At 31.2% G+C, this 21,917-nt stretch overlaps 1 protein-coding gene across 1 annotated transcript; it reads right to left on the bottom strand.

The window, feature by feature from the left end:
* Positions 1-620: 620 nt before the first annotated feature.
* On the bottom strand, positions 621-2,532 carry LOC129309771 (CBL-interacting serine/threonine-protein kinase 6-like). Its single transcript, XM_054951484.1, has one exon. It carries the CDS (start codon positions 2,195-2,197, stop codon positions 896-898), a length of 1,302 nt encoding a protein of 433 aa, XP_054807459.1. The 5' UTR covers positions 2,198-2,532; the 3' UTR covers positions 621-895.
* Positions 2,533-21,917: the final 19,385 nt, after the last annotated feature.

The following is a 21,917-nucleotide window of genomic DNA, read 5'->3' as shown; positions in this document are numbered from 1 at the left end:
ACCTCCGACGCATCTTAAATTTAGACTTTCCAATAAATCTTGGAATATCCGTCGGTTATTTTTCATTTTTCTTTTTAAAAAAATTAAAGTTTTAAAAATTGAATCAGTTATTAAAATGAATTAATCATTAATTCACGATTCATTAAATTGTAATTGAATCAATTAACGTTAAATTAATATATTTTTTTAAATTAATATATTTTTAATTTTAATTTATGTATCATAATTAAATAATATATATATGCAAATATTTACATTTTTCAATAAAATATTAATAAATACTTGATAAAATGATATATTGTTAATAAATACATTATTAATATTAATTATTTTTAGCTGTTTTTTGTTTTAATTAAATTTTTTAAACTTTTAAATAATTCAAACCAATTTTTAAAAAAATCAGTCTGATTTTCAACATATTCTTTTGACTTTTGACCAATTTTTTCAGTTTTTAATCAGTTCTCTCATAGTTGATTTTAAAGAATCAACTGAACTAAATTAAAAGCTAATTTTTAATTTAACTGATTGAATCAATCAGTTCGATTTTTAAAACATTGAAAAAAAGGAAACAGATTGTGAAAGTTTAAAAAAAAAAAAGATGAAACGTTCATGACACAATCTAAACACCAAACAAAACAAATTCACTTCGCAGTTTGCACAATCCCACAAACATAATAACATTACAAGGCAATATTTTTCTCTCATTCCAACCCTCAAACAATTCCGTTTAGGGATGACACAATTTAAAAGGCACAAGAGAAGAGATCTTCACAACACAACATTCAAATCAAAGCAATAACCCAAATGATTCCTATGAACCAAGAATAACAATAACTAAAGGAAGAAAACGACGAAGAACGTAAAAAACGACATCACTCAATCACATAAAACGACATCAAGCAGCACTGGGGTTTTCCGCCGGCGAGGTCCACACGATGTCTTTAAGCGCAGGCCGGAGCTCTTTGCTGCAGAATTGATTGTATTCTAAGGTATCGCCGTTGTCCTTCTTCACCTCCACGACCAGAAACGACGGCGTCACGGCGTATATATCAGCCGCAATCGCCAGCTTCCCCTTTCTTCCGCATTCTTGTTTCTGCAACCTCACTCTTGTATCGCTCTTCTTCACGTTGAACCTCTCGGCTTTCGCCACCTCTTCTAGCTTCGATATCACGCTGCTCGCCGGCCTCGTTGTCACGAATCTCAGCTCCTCCTTCTCCTCCCTCTTCTTCTCTTCGAATAATGGAGATAAATCGAACCCCTCCGACAATGATATTATGTGAAACGCGTTCATTGTCGCCGGCGCTTGCTGGTTTGATTTGTCACAATCGAAGCCGAATTCCTGTTCCTCCTTCGTCACCACGCTCTTGGGAATGGATTTTTTGAACCAGGGTGAGTCCATGATTTTGGAAATAGTGATTCGGGTACTCGAGTTCGGGTCAAGAAGCTTTGTTATCAGCCGGCGAGCGTCGGAGGAGAACCATGGAGGGCATTTGAAGTCTCCCCTGTAGATTTTCCGGTACATAGCCATCAAGTTGTCATCCTGGAAGGGCAAGAATCCGGCAAGAAGCACATAGAGGATAACCCCACAAGACCAGATATCGGACTTAGCGCCGTCGTAGCCTTTCCTTCCGATTACCTCCGGTGCCACGTACGCCGGCGTACCACAAGTGGTGTGAAGCAACCCATCTTGCCGCAAGTGCTCAGCAAAAGTGCTGAGGCCAAAATCAGTGACCTTCAAATTCCCATCTTCGTCGAGAAGTAGATTCTCCGGCTTGAGATCGCGGTGGTAAACGCCGCGACTGTGGCAGAAATCAATGGCGGAGATCAACTGCTGGAAATAGACTCGAGCCACGTCTTCCCTCAGGCGGCCTTTGGAGATCTTGTTGAAGAGCTCGCCGCCTCGAACGAGCTCCATGGCGATGTAGATCTTGGATTTGCTGGCCATTACCTCATAAAGCTCAACGATGTTGGGATGCTCCACCATCTTCATCACAGAAATCTCCCTCTTGATTTGCTCCATCATGCCTACTTTGATCACTTTCTCTTTGCCCACCACTTTCAGAGCCACGCTTCCCCCGCTCTGCAAGTTCTTGGCATGGTAGACCTTGGCGAAAGTGCCGTGACCCAGAAGACGACCGAGCTCGTACTTACCGTGAAGCAACGAAGAATGACAAGAATCTTTGGCTTTCTCTCCCATGTTTATCGATCAAGGAGAGATCAAACCTCAGTAGAAATTACAAGTGCGAAATCTGAACTGGGTATATTTACAGATGAGCGGAATTACAAACAGATCGAAAGTCGAAACGAAGAAACGGAGTGGGTTGCCTGAGGTTCACCCGTCTTCGACGTGTTTCCGGTGGCAATTTCTGCCGCCGATTCTTCGCTTGGTGGGCCCACCTACTTCAGATTTGGTCAGCGCAGGTCCTCTCATCTCTCTGCATTCCCAGAGAAACACGAGAACGGAGAGAGCAAAAGCAGTTTTATATTTTTGGTAGAAGCTGAAGTAGTTTTTCTGCGCTCTTCTTCCTTGGAGTTTCACTCCCGCTCGCTCACGTTACGTTATATAATGAAATTTTATCGGTTGAATTACGGTTTTGCCCTCGAAGTGCAGTTGCTTGGAAGCTGATGATCCGATAGCTATGGCCTGGGAGGAGATGATCTGACGGTTGTGGATTTGACTGGGGAAACCTTGATGGAATAGGATGACGCCACGTTGCCAGGCAGTCAAATAATGTTGGGATTTGCTCAAAGCCTCAGATTACTTCGGACCGAACGAGACTTTGGTCAGTAGCCGACTTACTGGTGCATGCATCAACTAGGACTTGCAATTTCATTTTTCCATACAAGAAAAGTAAGAATTGTTTTCGTCCAAGATATATAATCAAATAATTTTTGCAAAGTAAAAAAATAAAATAAAATAAGTGCATTGATTGCTAGCACTTCTTCAAAGAAATTGTTGAAAATTTAATCCTCTTTTCTGGATATTTTGTGGGAGATAACTACAACAAAGATTAATTTTTAATCGAATAAATCTAGCTGAGAAAAATGTATTTTATAGTCACATGTGTTGGTAGCTGAAGGAGTTATAATCACTTAAATGTGAGGTTGACTAATAAAAATTGGTTCAGTTAATAATAATTAAACCCATAACACGTAAAGTTTTCAAATCAAATTTTATTATTTAAACGAAGACTTTACTAATAAGCCATATGTAAGTATTTTTATTTTTTTTAACTTTAAACATGTTATGGCACCGGTTAGCTCATGCATGAAACTCACCCAACTTTTTTATTAAAAAATGAAGTTATGTGAATGAAAAAAAAATAAAATTTATTTTTAATTATATCCAACAATATTGGATATTCAGGTAAAAAAATGTTTTGTTCTGGATCCATGCATCAAATATAATTTATAATATCAATTTCCATTTTCTACAAATTTAAAACAAGAAATTCCTTTCATGTAAAAAAAAAAAAATTAACTGTTTCCAGACAAGTTATTGTGATTACTCATTACTGAAAAAAACTGCGGCCGCCTCACAGATCCACGTATCGAGTAGAGCAATGATCTCACAGCAATTTCATTTTCTATAACTCAATGATGAGATTTTTTTTTTTTTGTTGGATAATTTTTCATGGCCAAGTTTTCATCATTACTCAAAAGAATATACCAAGCATTCTATTATAACAGTATTTTTTAAATTATCTATTATTCAAAATTATTAGAAGTATTGTTCACATAAGAAATATCAAGTTTTATTTCCACCGAACCTAAACACCAGCGATAACGATAAAGATAAATTTTAAATGATACTTAATTAATTTCGTCATATTTATAAGACAATTTTAACCACAATTCGTGGATTAAGAAATGTAGTTACAATTAGTTAAGAATTTTAGTTTTTTTCTCAAAAAATTATATAAAAATTTCAAATTAACCTTAATTAAAATTATTCACTTTCACTTTAAATTTTAAAATCAAACATGCAACTCAAATGAATTATGGTCTTATATTATTGATCAAATAAAACTTTTAAAATGTATCTTATAGTAAGGATAGGAAGAAGTATGCTATAATATTTTCCAAAAACTAATATTTTCTTAAAATTTTAGTAATGTCTCAAATGAATATTTTAAATTTAATAAAAAAACTGAATTAATTTATATTGTTTTTGAAATTGTTATAGTAAGACTTAATGTGTTAATTATATTAATATGATTTTTTAATTAAATTAAGTAATGTAAATTTTAATGTATTAATAATATTAATAACAAAATTTTGTTATAAAATAAATATTTCATTACAAAACTCATTTGTCTTAATTTAACTAGAAATAAATAATTTAAGTACATAAGATTAAATTTTTCACGGATATAAAAATTGTAAAATGATGAAGTGCACGTTTGGTTTAGTGATGAAAGCTTTTATAATCTCATTTAAACTCATATAAGTGATTATGAAGTTTGTTTATATTGTTTGATAATTTTTGAAAACCTGATCAATTGTGATTTGAATTCTTTACTACACGTTGAATAGAAGCTACCCAGAAGTACTTCTGCATTCAGAAAATGAAGATTGTTTTTTATTAAATTATATTTGATAATAAAAATGATGTAAAATTAAACAACTTCATAAAAATTATACTCCATCTGTTTTTATTTACAAGAAAAATTATCATTTGTAGTTTATTTTTATATAAGTAAAATCTTAGACATTTATTGCAAATTTTTAAATTATTCATAATCATAAAAAACAATTAATGCAGGTTTAATTAACATAATTAATAAAGAATATTGTAGTTTAAAATTTTTATTTTCAAACATAACTAATATAATTAATTAATTTTTTTAAATTATGTGATATACTTTTTCTCTCCTACAAATACAAATGGAGGGAGTACATTTTATGTAATCATATATCCAAATGTAATTTTGATTAATATAATCTAAACATAATAAAATTTTTCATAATCACTTATTTTAAAAAAAATCCAAACAAAAATTATAATTTATCAATATCACTTTTAATTAATACTTTTAAAAATCATGATTATTTATAATTTCATTTCTTTAACTCTAAGTAGTTGAAATTAAATAAGGGGAGTGATAATAGTATTTGGAGATGAGGTGACACGTGTAGGCTTTGCAGTGGAGGGAGGGTTCTCCGGTTGTCAGTCAATTAGTACGTGACGGGTCAGAACTTAAAAGACCCTTCGTCCTAACTTAAGGGCATCAGATTGTGGTCCCTACATAATGCCATTATTGTTTTCTCAATCATTCACTCCCAATTTTGGGCTCAAAACCAATCATGATTTATTTAATTAAAGAATCAAATTATGCTTTCCCTTAATTAGATGCATGAGTGATCTAATTAATTTATTTAATTAAATCTTTTTCTATTACTCTATCATTTTTGTTCAAACAATTCAAAAAAAAAAGTAAATACGTATTCACTAACTTGCCATCTATACACAAGTTATTGGCTTGTCTTGCTTAATCTTGCAATTCTAATTCACTTGTCAATTGTGTATACATGTATTCCAACCGTTCCAAAAAAATGAAACATTTACTTAGGAGAGATATTAAAACATAAAATGTATTTTGACTCTTTCAAGATATAATTAATGAGATTTTTTAAAAAAAATATAATTAATTATGGTGTAGTTAATCAGTTTTTTAATTAAAATAATCTATTAAATAAGATTAAGCATGAAAAGAGTATGTAAATTAAAATATAATTAACTAATTCATGGAATGTAATTCAATTAAAAACTTAAAATGCTTTATCATATTGAATGGAGTAGATAATACTAGAAATTTGAGCAAGTTAGTCTTATTTGATTTAAGATGAAGTTTAAAATACTTGAACACATAAAAACTCATATACAACTAAGTTCGACTGTAACACTTCAGCCTTTTGGGTTTATTTGGGCTAACCCAAATACAAAAATGGTTAAATGTTATTTTATTTTATTATATTTTAGTTCATCTTAATTTTTATTTTAAAAATTAAGATTTTCAATATTATTTAATTTTAATTTTATTTTACTAATAATAAAAATAATTCAGATATTTAGGTTTGGCTTGAATTTTTTTGAGCTCATTTAAGTAGCTTTAATATGCTCAGAGCAAGAAAAAATTTCTAAACTTAAGATTTTTTGAATTTATTTGTATTGACCTTGGCCTCAATTACTAGCATTTGACGGAGTTAATTGTTACTACTTAAATTAACACATTTATTTGGAAATGGGATAGGTTTCACAACAGAAGCCATCATGATATATTTGTCCATTTACCAATTTCAATGTTATTTTAGGCACTCAGAATATATGTTTTGCCATTTTATATCAACAAACTAACGAGCCAGCACACAGAAATTTTGAGATTTTGCGGCTGAGAGTCAAACCAGTAGCTGCAAGTGGCAAAGTGGCATCTGAGCGTTTGTCTGAAGCCTTTTCTGTTTATGACTTGTGGTGTCTAAGGGGCAAATGAAAGTAAAGCGTTGACAAAAATACTTCGTAAATATATTATTAAAATAAAATATAAAATACTTATATGTTTATTTAACTTCAAAATGTAATTCCATTTTTACCTTCCTCTTAGCAAACCGCAATTCATAGTGAATTTGGTAATTCTAGTCAAGCTCAACAAATAATATCTTAAAAATTAACATCCTATTAATTAGACTAATGAAGGGATAATTTAGTAAAATTTGTGTGGCATGCAGTCAAAGAGGACCAATGAATGTTTTGGTTTGTGTTTTTAATCCTAAGTTCGGGCCCAGAGCAAAGTAGGGTCATTTGAACTTCAAAAAGGGAGAAAATTGCCAAGGACCTTCTTTGTGCCATATGTTATGGCATGTGTGATGTAACATCCCAGAAATCTAAGTATGATTAATTAAACTTAATGAGGCTAGTTAGTGAATTGATGAGACATGTGGCCAAAGGGGTTTAATAGGCGTGTTTATTGTGATTTCAGCCTTAAATGCGGGTTCAACTATTTGGGCATGAAAAGAGGAGAAAAATCTAAAGGAAGGACCTCTGTGCCACATTTTGCGACGTGCGCATGGTTGCACAGAGGCAAAATAATAAGGAAGAACCTCCTTATGCCATGAGCCATGGTGGAAGGCTAAGTGCGCCACAATACATGACCAAAATCTTGACTAAATTAGTGCTCATTTGTTCAAAAATTTAGAAGAGAAGGGAGGAAGAAAACATGAGGCATGACTTTGGCTCTGCTAAGGCACGTACATTAGGACCATTGGTGATACCTTGGAGCTTTCCAACACATAAGGTAAGATTATTAAACCCATCTCTTCTCCTTTCCTTCCATTTTTGTGAGGAATTGAGTTTGAGTTTGAGTTAAAAGTGTTACATGGTTGTTAAGTTTGTGACAGGTCGTGATAATTAGAGTATCATTATCACATGATTGTTAGTATTGTAGCAATGAGCATTATGATGTAATTGCAAGATATATGATGAGCTGGTACATATGTGATATGAAATAAATGTGTTTATGTGACTACATGATCATATTGCTTATGTAATTATGTTTAATGTTAACTGATATGCAATTGCATAAACATATCTTGGTTACTGAATAGTTGTATAACCCCTTTCTCTCAATATTTTACAGGCTCTAACTCAGGTGCGAATAAGGGAAAGGATCTAGAGGCTTAACAATTTCAATATTCCGACAGTAAAGCCTCCCATCTTAATTTATTTTGTGTAATTAGACGAATATTGCCAAGTAGAGATCACATTCTTTTATTATACTTGCACTATAGGGATTTACATATTTATGTCATTGTATTTTGGGCCTTGGATGTAAGTAAATTTAGTTATTACTAATAGGGCTAAAATATTAGTGCAAGTATAGAAATGTTGAAATGTTATAACCACAGGATTTATTTAATCAAATGTAATGATAAACCTTTCCTTTTTGTTTTTGGTATTAAGTGGTTAGGACATGAAAATGAGATTTTGCTATTATTATGTGCATGTAGGTATTGCATAGGTGGTTTTAAATCCATTGAATATGATCTAGGTATTGGTAGTAGCTTTTAGCACAATTTTTAAGTTTTGGACACCCTTTTAATGAAAAAGTGTGAAAGGTGTAGAAAAATGGGTTTAAATGTCCAATTCCTTTGTATAAAATCTTTTGGGAGTAAAACCTATGGCATTAACTAGTTTATATAAAATGCTTTCTGTAGACATTTAAATTGTCTCAATTGGATGTCAGATATAGAATTGGGACAAGTTGGAAGTTAGCTTGAGTTGCGATCATTTGATAGTAGCCATTATGCAAAATATGTATAATGTGCCACGGACGGCGAAGACATGAGGATACGCCACAGTGTAGGGGCACCACACTGCAACATGTCTGTTGGTATGAGGAAGATTAAGTTTTTCAAAAGTATTTTTACTACTAAATAGTATCACATGCTTCTGTAATAATTTATTCTTAGTTTTTGACTTAATAAAGTCACTTTTGATTGTTTTTACTTGAGCTTAAACTTAGAGTCTCAATTTTTTAAAGAAATATTTTTAGTTTCAAATTACTTTTAAATAGTTAACAATGATAGGTAATTCCTCTAAGGTTAAAACCAATGAATATCGTGTTGACTTATTATAGAGTTGGACTAGTAAGGATGACTTTACACAACAAGCTAGCACTAAAGAAGCCTTAAAAAGGTTAGAGCTGGATTAGCATTTTGAAAAAATACTATATTTTTTTATTAAGCTGCTAATTAAATGTTGTGCTTCATCTTTTTCAATCTTCACGGTCAAGCAAACCCCACCCTTCTTCTTTTCTTTCTCTTTCTTCATTGTCAAGCTAGACTCTCTATTATGTCTCCTTCTGGAGTTGGTCCATTTCGCTTAGTCACAATCTCACTAATAGTTGACTCCTCTCTACCACCTTCTCTATTAGGCGACAATGACTATCTTCTCTGCTGTTTTCTCGACATCCATTTTCTTCACAGTTTGCTTAGCTCTGTTTAGAACCCATGACCAAATCCACTAACGAGCTCAAGGGGCTTTCTTCTTCTTCTTCTTTCTTTCCTCTCATGCATAACATTTTTCTCACCGAACTTATTAACCTAGATGGATGGACCCAGTTTCAACCTTTAGAGAGTAATATGCTCATTTAGATTTTTACTCTACAATTTTCTTTCTTCATTTATCATTTAGATCCCTTTTAGATTGTATGCCTCAGGTATGATTTCTTGCATCTAGGAATTTTGATGCCAATTAAAAATCAGCATTAAATAATCCAAAAAAAAAAAGCGGTAGTGGCTGTGATTCAAGTATTCGGCTAGTTTAAAGTCTAAAGAAATTCAAGACAGACTTGACCATTCAAATTTTATTGAAAGTTTAAGCTTGTTTGAGTCAGGTTTATTTAAATTGAGCCCAAATAAGCCTAGCTTGCTTGAATTATCAGTTATCTTGAGTGATAAGTTAAACAACAAAGAAAAAAAAATGAAAGCATTGGTTTAAAGCTAATAATTTTGACTAAATTTAATGGATTGTTCGTTCAAATATGTGGGAAAAAAATTGGGCCAAGCTCGAAACCTTTTACTTTTTTTTTATACTTAATACATAGTAATAGTAATTAATATATGGAGACTTCGTTCATTGTATGCCAAGACAACATATGTATATTTGAGTATATTGTTATAAATATTTTTTTAAAAAAATACATATTATTATATTCCTATCATTTTAAATTTGTAAAATATTTTAAGATAATCTTAAAAATGTATTTTAATCTTGAAAATTTTAATATCCATGAGTTTTAATCTTGAGTCTTCCCTAGTTTTAAGTGTCCCAAATAAATAAATAAATATACACACACAGATATATATATATTAATAACAATAGCCATTTTTTAAATAATAATTAAAAATGGCTTAAAAAGGGGAAAAACTCTAATAATATAGGTATTTGAGCTAGGTTGAGTGCCTAAAAGTCCAAATTGTTAATACTGAGTTTGGCTATATATCCTTTTCTGTGTGTACCTGATCTGAGTAAGTCCAGCTTAATCAAATTATTAACAATATGTGCTTTACCAACTAGTTATAAAAAAGATGAGACATTTTTTCAAAATTAAAATGAATAAAATAAGTATAAATTTTACGCTATGTCAAATTCATACTTTTTTCCCTTAAAGCAAATCATAATATTTACAAATTATAAATAACAAATAATTTTTTTTGGGAACTTAATGTTGTTTCGTGGGAGTTCATTTGATCAAATTTAATATGCAATATAAAATCAGGAAGTTGATTCCATGCTATGATGCATAGATGCCAATATGTATATCGGATACGATACGTATATAATACGCCAACACTTTTATTTTAAAAAATATAGAATATAATATGTTTTTGATATGCATATGCGTGTTATAAATCAGAAAAAACATTAAAAATATAATTTTAATTCAAAAAATATCCAAACCATCATACATATGTAGTTGTTTATGGTAATATCAAGCAAAACATAATTATTAATTATACTTTTATTTTATCTATACCTAATTACCCATCACCTAGTCCCTACTAATATGCATAGTATTAACATCTTCTCTTCGATCATTATTTAAAAAAAGAATAGCTTCTATATTTGATTCATCAAGAGATAAATTTATCACTCCCAAAATTCCAATACCATCAAGGTCATTCCTTTCACCTAACACTAATGTCCCAAAAAAGATATTACTAATACAAAGTTTAATATCACATTGCTTAATAAAATTTAATTTCTTAAAAAGTTTCATTGTATCAACATCGAAGTATCAACTCATAGCTTAGAAGTATGTTATACATATACAAAATTAAAATTTTTTAAATTAAAAAAAAACTCTGATACTTTATAAATGCATATTTAAGTATTAGTGAGTATTGGTATCAAACATGATACCACTGCCGATGCAGATACATGATACAATTTGAAATATCGGTATTTCATATATTTCATGTCATTGTCGCACTAAATTAGGAAAATCACTATTGAGTCTTACATAAAAATTTTAACTACTCAATGGTCCTACAAATTGAAGAAATAGCCCTAAAGTCCCAAGGGATGAACTTTGGTATAAATATTTTTTTATTTCCTAACTATATTGCTCATAATCTGAAAAGAAAATGGAAGAGTTGTCATTACTTCTTGTCTTGTCATTACCTTTGCTTTGTTGTCAATATTGAATAAGGATAGTGATAAAGAGGTCTTAAAAGGATTAATTAATTCAAATTAGATTTCAAGTGCTAAATTTTAAAAATTTACAACTCAATTTCTCAATTTTGCAACTCCATTATAATGAATTTACAACTTATATTTTAAATTTTAAAAATTGAGAGATTGAGTTATAAATTCTGAAATTTGACATTTGGAACCTAATTTAAATTAACCAATTCTTTTGGGACCTCTTTGTTATTCTTCCTATCAAATATGTTATACACCATTATAAAATGACAACAAAATAACTCTCCAGGTAATGAATAAAAGAATTTATTAAATAAAATAATTAACAAATAGAAAATTATTAAATAAAATTATTTCATTTTAAACTGAACAAGTTATCCGCAATTGAAATTGACGATAAGGCAATGGCTAATGATAACAAGGTAACATGTATTGACAAATACAAATTTATTAAAATAAAAAAATGTTATTTTAAATTGTAAAAGTTATATGTTATATATATATATATATATAAAAGTAGATATGCAAGTTTATATTTAGTGATGCCATGCGTCCTTTATACTTTTATATTTTATTCTTTATTTTAAAAATAAATAAAATTACCTCACTCCTCCATATCTTCCTATTATCTCATCAATTATTTCTAAAAATGTTGTTTAAAAAATAAGTACAATTTTTTTTAAACTAACTAAATCACTTCACCTTATCTCTTTTTTGGGATGAACAAAGGTGGTAGAGTCTAAACTAAGCTAATGAAACATAAACAACACAAGACTGTGTGCCAACCTCAAAACATCTTTTTTTTTCTCTCATTTGTTTTCATTTATCTATAATCTTCTTCCCCACTATCCCTCCCATTATCATAACTTCCACATTAATATTGATTTTAAAAATATTTTTTTTAAATAATAATCACAATGTCTTTGAAACTGTTAGGAACTACTTTGTCTTATTCCTTATATTTCTCTCTCATTATATTAATTCTTTTATTTTATTTTATCTCTAACAATCTCTCCCATAATTACAACTTCTTATCTTTTTATTTTATCTCGAATATTCTCTTCTATGATTTCTCACATTATCATAACTTCTTATATATATGTGTGTGTAAAAAAATTAAATTGCAAGTAGCTTTTGTAGCTTTGACACATGCAAATTTTAAAATTATGCAATTCTAGGGTATCCATATGTCATTGTCAAATCAAAAATTGATTTTTTTTATTAAAAAAATGATATCTCCCCTATTTTTGAAACTACCAGAAACTACCTACCATTATTTTCTTAAAAAAAAATTACCCAAGTTACTCCCATTATCTTCCTTATTTATCTCCATTCTCATAATTGTAACTTCCATAATTTTAATATCCTCTTCCATGATCTTTGTTATCCTAACTTTCATGTCACCTCATCTCATTATAAAATATTAAATTCTTAATACAAAAATGTCTCAACCTATCGCCAACTTTAGTTTTGCAATCCATACTATATACATCATCGCCCCAAAACCCTAGCTCCATGCTCCATTGCTATATATTAATGACTGTCGTTAGGTTCAAGTGGCTTTGAAGCAACTCGCTAGAGACATCACCTTAAACCCTCACCCTTCTAATGTTGCATCATCTTCGTGATTAAGGGCAAACTGTTTAACTGGGGCAAGGCAACGTATGTTCAAGTTGTAGTCTTGTTCATATCAAAGATGCAAGCGATAGCAACTAACACGCTTCTTGCCTAACTAGCTTTGATGTTACTAAGGTTTGTGACTTTTAATATTGATGATATATTACAATGGACCAAAAAAGCTTATGCTTATAATTCTATTTTTATATATCACAATGAATCAAACATGCTTGTAATTTACTCCCTCCATATATTTGTATTTTCATATATACATTTTAATAAATTTATAGTTACTTAATTATCTCAAACTTCTTCATCTTTTATTCGGAACCTATCTTAAAAGCACGTCATTATCAGTACCTTCATTATATGAGAACTCACTACTTTCTTCGTAAATCCTTGAGGTATAAAATAATTGTAATAGATTTGTTGATGTTGACTATACATGATGAGAAGATTTTAAAAGTACTTTTGGATTGCTAGGTATTATATCTCCATATGTTTATCAAAAAAATTATAACATCCCAAAAATTTAAACTTGATTAATTAGGCGAACTGAGAATGACTATGTGCATTATGTGGTGTGTGGTAATAGAGGGCTAATGAATAACTTGGGCTGTAGTGTTAGCTTTAGAATTGGGTTTGAAGTGAAGTCAAATCATTAGACATCAAAAAGGGGAGAAAAACAAAGAAGAATGGCTCTATACCAAATGCCATAGCATATGTAGTGTGCGCCATGATGCATTTGGCCAAGAAGCACGTAGAACCTCTTTGTTCCATACATCGCAACACATGTGGCATGTGCCATGCCACATGGCTTGAATTTCATAGTAATAAGTTGTGAAATTAGATTGAAACATAGAGAGAAAACATAAGGGTTAAATGAGAGGGAGGCGAAAAGGTTTGGAGCTATTCTAGGGCAAGCTTTCTTGAAGGATTTGGGAGTATTTTGAAGCTATTAAACCTCAAAAGTAATTCATCTAAACTTCCATCTTCCTTCCTCTTCCTCTTTTAATAGATTCAATGTTAGGGTTTGATAATGAGAAGTGATTTTCATACCTGTAGGATGATGGGTGATTAGACATATTATTTACACACTTTATCCATACATTTGGGACCTATTTTGCAAGATACATTTCCTAACTATGTGCATTCTTGGTGTTAAAAGTGATAAAATTACCCAAGGAGTGAATTTGTGCACAAGGGGTATTTGGGTCAAAATTTGTACTTTTTATGGAAAATTGGGTTTTTGTTGGATTAAGTGTCATTTTTTTCTAGATTCATAATGCTCTAAGTTGTTTTCAAAAATTTATTTTGGTTTAAGAGATATTGCATAAAAGTCATAATTTGGGGGTTGTTGATTTAGTTGACCTAATTTGGTCTTTGCATGTGCATGTGTTTACAATGTGTTTCTCATGTGAAATTGCTCTTGAATTTCATTTATAAATATTCTCCCATTTAAATAATTAAGTCTTTGTGCAAAAATATAATTTATTTTGTCACAAATATTATTGGATTAAATCAAATATTATTTTGTGATTTAGGTGAATAAGTGCATTTGGACTTATGTCAATTGGGCTAAAGGCAAGCAAGGAAGACTTTTGGGCTTGAGTTAAGCATGTAAGCCTTGAAAGAATATGAGAGGGAGCTGCAAAATTCAAATTCAAATTCAAAATGACAAGTATGTGGCACCACGTTACTTAAATCTTCCAATTAGAAAACTCCTATTCTCTCCTTAATCCTTATTTTGACTTGGTGATTTGGAAATCAGATTTGCAACTAACAAAATTACCTTAAAATCAGCTCATATGCCTTCCTTCTAATCTAAACCTAACCTTCTTTATGTCTAAGTTTATTCTAGGCTTAATACATATATATAGTTTTGGCCAACTCACACACATCACTCATTACTTGCATAATCATCCATACCAATTCAATGGTGAAGCAATTTTGTCCAATATTAATTACATTCATTCATCCACTCATTTCTCTCATTCTCTCATCTCATCTCTTCCATCTCTCTTCATAAATTTCATCCATCATCTACATTACACCAAAAACACACATCCATAACTCTAGTCTCCATCTATTCATCCATCCAAGGTTTTCATATCCAATGGTAGGTAAGTTTTAGTTCAGTCAATAAATGAAGAAGAGGTCTTTCATGGATTTTGAAGGCTATAGGGCTTATGGATCTTAGAGGAGGACAAAGAGGATGAGGCTGAACACTTAACATCTCTTTAGTTTTTAATTACTCTACCCTAATTTTCTCCAATGTCTTGATGTTATAAGGCCATAATTTTAAATTATTTCATCATATATTTGAGCCATGATCTTGGCCTATTTGTGTGTATTGATAGCTTGGTGATTTGATTACATTTTTGTAATTGTTACTTCCTTATATTAGTGGATGTTATCATAATCTTGAGATTTTTATTAGTATCTTTTCTTACATTTTCTACATCATAATCTTAAATGGTTGATGCTTGATTTCTTGTTTCCTCACCATAATCTAGGGAGGCCTTTTGGAAAGGGCTAAATCACTTATGTATAATTAAAATCACCCTTGATCAATGCTTAAGACTAACATAATTAAGTAAATTAAGGACCTTAATCTAGGACTTAGGGAGGTTGTTGGGAAGGTTTAGAGGATAAAGATAATTTTTCAATCTTTCTTCATTTTAGACCAAGAGGATAAAGTAATCTAAAGCCAACTTAATTAATTTTTAAGCTAATGACTCACTCACTTCTCCAACTCTAAGATTCTACCATTCTATAAGAAACCAACAAAGATACTTTAATCTAGTTTTAAATTTTTCTTTTTAATTTTCAAAAAATAAAATAAAAATCAATCAACGCTTTAAGTAGTTTAATTCACATTGGTTAGTTTTAATTAATCATAGTAAGCCTCCTTAAGAGAATTGACCTAGGTTGACCATTATCTACATAGTGTGAAACTTAATACTATGTTGAGAGTTCAAGGTAAACTCTTTCTAATGGGTCCAAACCCACTAGTCTAAATAAGACTAATGTGAGTTATTTAAGTATTCTATACCTAATTTAGGAAGTTTTGCAAGGTTATAAGGTTGGGTTGTTCCTTTTGGACAAACCTTAGGCCTCTAAAGATGATTTTTGAACTTGTAAGGCTAGAGGCCTAAATCCATTGACTTATATGGGGTTTTGAGGTATCTAAACCTAGTTTTGATTATTTTAAGTGCCCTTAAACTTGGACTCACATTTATGGATGAACCTAAACTTTATGAACACGACTTTGGGTTATTGTATGATATGGTAATGGGTATTTAAGTTAATATGAGCTGAAAGAAGTTAATAAACCCAATGAGTAAGCCAAAAGCATGATACAAGAGCTTTGGGGTGGTTAAAATGTTGAAATAGAAAGTTAAGAGTTTGAAAAATGTGATATTGATGATTATGGACTTAATTGATTGTAGATTAATCATCCCATACACCAATTTGACTTGGGAGCAAGCTTTAGAAGCAATTGTTGAGAGGTAAATATTTGACCACTCAAACGTTTGAGATAACTAGAGAAAATATATTTCATTTAATTGTGTGTTAATTGATTTGGATTTCTAAATTATTATGCATTTAAATTGAATGATGGAATTTCACTGTGTTTTTTATGAAACAATTTTTGAAAGGACCAAATGAAACTTTAGTAATTGTTAATTTTCAAAAGGAATGATCAAATATCCATGATTATGTGTATTGATATGATTATTTGAAATCCAGGATTGTGGTTTGATCAGAAAAGTCAAAAGCACGTGAACATGATAAAATAAAAAAATGATTTTGTGACATATGGAATGTTGTGATGGTATATGTGTATGATGAATTGATGACATATAGAGGTATGTGTTTATCATTGTGATAGAATGATGTGAATTTGTATATGATACTTACATGTTATAACTTGTTGAATATTTGAAAATAAGCTTGCCATTATATATGTATGCATATGCATGGAAATACGTAAGCAGGAGTCATTGTATGATCGTATTGGTGGGAGTTCATTGAGGGAGTAGTGATAAATCTACATGGTATTGGCTGCTTATTGTTGGAATCGAAAGTTATCTTGACTACCAACTTGTAGAATTGAGAAATAGCCATTGTCTCACCATTTATCTAAGGATTATCCCATTGTTTGTTAAGGAACTTAAACCTAACTTGTCTTCACTTATTCCTTGAGGAAACTAGCTTAAGGTTTACAACACCTTAGGGATTCAAGAATGGGAAAGCCATGGTTCGAGAGTGAGGGAACTATCTTCAGCTGAGTCACTCCTCATGATTGGTGATCTTAGGTAATGCATTCACATAAGCAAAGCCCTGTTTGATTTATAGCACATATTTTTTGTTAAAAGGTATAAGGAGGATATAAAGTTGGTTTGATCATATATATTAACTAACGTGTCACATGATTATTAAGTTTGTGACAAGTTGTGATATTTAACTGTGCATTGTTACATGGTTGTTAGTATTGTGGCAATGTACCTTGTGAAGTGACTTATGGAAAATGAGGACATAAAGATAATATGATGATTTTTTGAAAATATAACATGAGATATATGTGAAATTGTGAAATATATGATTGTATGCCTTAAATGTGGTGTGTTTTAAAAATGTCAATTAATATATAATTGCATAGGGTAGAGGAACCTTGGTTACTATAACATCATAAATTTCTTAATCCCGTGATTAGCTAATAATTGAGGGTTAAGTAATAATTAGTGTGAGATTAGAGATTTAGATAGTTAGTTGATGATTTGTGTCTTTAGGATGTTTTATGAATAGGTACAAGTGAGAGGATTATGTTTTGGGTCGAAGCAAGTATGTGCGGTGAGAATTATTCTCACTGTACCATGTGTTGCGGCTTGTGATACATGCATCATAGTGCATAGACTAGAAAATGACCCCTTAAGTCGTGAATTTTAGATGATTTTTAAAAGAGAGAAATTAGAAATGCACGAGTAAAGAAGAGGAGAAGGGCTGATGTGCTAGAGCAAGCTATTTCAAGTTATTGAAAGGTGCTTACAATTGATAACTTAACGGGTAAGCTACATATAACCCTTACTTTTCATTCTACCTAAATTTCTTTAAATATGAGTTATAGAGAAATTGAATTGATAAAATTTTAGGCATTTAATTCTTTCTCAATAGTAATAAAAAGGTTCTTAGAAGTTAAATTAGAGCTTTATGACTGATTTAGAGCTGAACGATAGAGCTTTAAACCCGTAGGCTTGATTTGAACCTAAATCAAGAGGTTTTTAGGTTGAAAATTTGATTTAATTGAAATGAGAGTGGTTGAGATGATGTAAGGAGTAATCAAGTAGTAATGGATTTAGAATGGATGAATGAAAAATAATTTATGGTTAAATATGGCCATAAGTATTGAAAATGTATTTTTGATCAAATTGGACCAAATAACTAAATTGTACCACATATGTTCAGATTGGCATATTGAGTGTGTGAGTTAAGAAAGGAGGCTTGTGATAAGCTATAGTGATGGTTGAAATTCATAGGTAATCTTTTTAATAACAGAAGGGTTTAGGTAACTGAATAACTTTCTTTGTTTGACTATTTGTTGTAATTGTGTGTGAGTACACTATTTAATGCATGAAATGGTTTTCAACCAATTATGATTTATGGCATCTTGTGAACATTGTAGGAAATAACTTTTGATTGAATGAAAGAATTGAAAATGTGATTTCATATGGTATGTAAATATATATATATATATATATATGTTATGTGTGAGAAATTATGTAAAGTTGTGAATGAGGAACTTATAAATGATTCGAAAAGCATGATCATAAGGGCAGGAATTCACCTGAGTGGAGAGGTGATGGTAAGACCATATAGCATATTCTCCTTAGTACCTAACGAGGTGTGGTGTTGGAGAACATCTTTTTAGTGCTTATTGAGGTGTGGTGTTAGAGATATGAGATTCCTTAGTGTCTATGTGATATAGTGTTGGAGTCAACGAAACCTCATTGTGTGTGTTGGAGGAAATCATAGTCTGAAAGTGAGATAAAACACCTTTGATTGGTGATTCTACCACTAATGGTGAGCTCAGGGCCAATGGGTATGTGCATTGATCTAATGTGAGCCTATAGTTTTGTGTCAGGGTGATTTAGAAGTTTGATTAGTAGTGATCATGCTATGTGATGCTATAGGGTTATGAGATAGTAAATGGTGTATGTGTAATGAATTGAGAATTTATGAGACCCTTTTGATAGTCTGGATCAGTATAGTAGTATCATGGTTATGAGACCCTTTTGAGTTTGTGAAATGAATTGAGAATTTATGTGTGTGTGTGTGTGTGTGTGTGTGTGTGTGTGTTGCCATAGGGTTATATGCATGCTTTGAGTAGTGATTTTGTGAAATCCTAGCCCAATTGTGTATATATATGGTGAAATGAATCAGGGGCTAAGATTCATGTGAGTTTGTGTGAAAAATGTAGTGATAATGGTAAATCTTAAGCCTATACGTGAAGTTATGATGAAATAAGTAATTTGGGGCTAAGATTGAGTAGTAAATATGTTATGGATATGGTTATATGTGAGTGTGTTGAGAAAAGGCCAAGTTTTGTCAAATCATGTCAAATTGTGGAAAGTTGTGAAAAATAAAAATGGGCTGTTGAACGGCTAAATTTTAGTAAATGTGTATATATGTGTTATGTTGTAGTCAATTAAGTGTATTAGGTCCTTTTAGACTTAGTTCAAGACCTTATATGGTCGAATGAGAGAAAAGGATCAATTTAAACACTTGGGTGTGCAAAATTTTTAGAAAAAGTAACTTTTTACACCCAAATGTCTAAATTTTGATCAGACCATTTGATCATATCAAGACTGTCTCATTAGTTAGCTTATGAGATAAGTTTCATATAAATGCTTGAATTACTCTGATTAGACATCGTTTGTGAAAACGATGCATAGGAGTAAACAAAATCGAACCAAAATTGAAAATCAAATTGAATTGAATTGAGTTTGATCTGTTCAGTTTGGTTTATTCGATTTTAATGGTCTATTCAGTTTTTTTAAAAAAATTTAGTTTAAATGATTGGGTTCAGTCTGAGAATTGTAAAACTGAATAAACCGAAGTAATCGAAATTAATTATATATAATATATTTATAAATATTTTAGATGATATATATATTATTAAAGATTATTTTTTATTAATATTATTTTTTAAAAATTACTAATATTATATTTAATAAAATAGAGTGGAAGAAAGGGAGATAACAAGTATGAAAGTAGCCCAACTGCCCAAGCCCATTACTTACTCTCTCAACCACTCAAATTGTCCGTTTAGGCATCTACTATCCAGTCCATTGCTGCATATACTATCACTAAGCCACTGCCATTCACTCTTTCTCTCGGTTCAGTGTCTAGTTTTGACTCTTAATCTTGAGTGACCACTCCAAGAACCCTAGCCGAATAGCCACTCGGGACTCGTCCACTCTTTTCTGTTTGTTCTGTGTTCTCCACTCTGTATCTCCACCGTGATACCTAAAGGATTGGACTATCACTACCTCATAGATTTACAACCTATACTAAGTCACAACTATTCACTTTCTCTCAATTTAGTGTCCAGTCTTGAGTGACCACTCTAAAAGCCCTAGCCGAATAGTCGCTCGACCGCTCTTCTCTATCTGTTATGTGTTCTCTACTCTGTGTCTCCTCTGTGATGCCTGAAGGCCTCAATTCATCTCTTGTTCATTAGTTGCAGCTCGTCTCTTGTTTGTCAGTTTCAACTCCCTCCATTTGCTCAACTTGTCTCCCTTTGTGATACCCACAAGGTATGTCTTCAACTCTCTTTATTTTGAAATGGCAACTCTCTTTGTCTCAGGCTCTGTCCTTCCTTCTCTATTTTGTTTTTCCTTTCAAATTTTCGACAAGTGCATCTGAGATGGCTATGTTTCATGTTTTAGATGTTTGCTCCCAATGAAGTTGAAGGACAAAATGTTACTCCTAATAGCCAAACTTTAACTCCATCTTCAACATCTAATACTGAAGTAAGTTCAAGAAAAAGGAAGGCCATACAGCCAAGATCTGAGGTTTGGAAGCATTTCCACAAATATATCAATGAGCATGGAGAGACTAAAGGTAAGTGAAATTATTATGAATGAGAATTTTTTTGTGATCCAAAGAAGAATGGGACTACTGCATTAAAAAATCATGAGCGTGTATAAGACACGACCTCCTTCTGAGGAAGCTATACAAACCCATTTAAATTTTGGTGTAGATGACAATGCTTCTATTCTTGCTGACTAGAAATTTGATCAAGAAGTAATTAGGAAATCTTTGGCAAACATGGTGATAACTGATGAACTTCCTTTCAAATTTATTGATGGGTTTAGGTTTCAATGTTTTATGGCTATTACTCAACTAAAGTTTAAGGTTCCTTCTAGATGGATAGTAGCTTGGGATTGTTTTAAAACTTACATAAATGAAAAACTTAGATTCAAAGACTACTTAATTAAAAACAAACAAAGGGTTTGTCTAACAACTAACACTTGGACCTCTATTTAAAGAATCAATTACATGTGTATTACTACCTATTTTATTGATGCTGACTAGAATTTGACTAAGAGAATTTTGAATTTTTTTCTAATATCTAGTCACAAGGGGAGGGATATTGGAATAGCAATTGAGAAATATTTGCTTGAATGGAAAATTGATAAGGTGTTTACTATTACATTAGACAATACTGCCTCTAATGATGTTGCTCTATTACACTTAAAAGAAAAAATTTCTAATTGGGGCTTTTCTATTATGAAGTCTTAGTTTCTATACATGAGGTATGTTGCTCACATTGTAAATTTGATTGTTGTTGATAGGTTGAGATTAATAGGAAATTCTGTGAAGAGAGCTAGAGAGGTTGTTCAGCTTGTTAGGCAATCTACCCTTAGGATGAAAAAGTTTAAAGAAAGTTGTGAGGATGAGAAGATTCAAAGTAAGAACCTTTTGACTTTAGATGTCTCTACTAGGTGAAACTCCATTTATTTAATGTTGGAGACTGCTCAAAAATTTGAGGCATCTTTTAAGAAGTTCGAGCACAAAGACCCTTATTTTT

This window comes from Prosopis cineraria, unplaced genomic scaffold, assembly GCF_029017545.1.
Source record: "Prosopis cineraria cultivar Desert tree isolate PC_DT_omini unplaced genomic scaffold, ASM2901754v1 PC4, whole genome shotgun sequence".
Taxonomy (NCBI): Eukaryota; Viridiplantae; Streptophyta; class Magnoliopsida; order Fabales; family Fabaceae; genus Prosopis; species Prosopis cineraria.
Note: the sequence above shows the minus strand (reverse complement) of the source record. Positions and strands in the feature narration are given on the sequence as shown.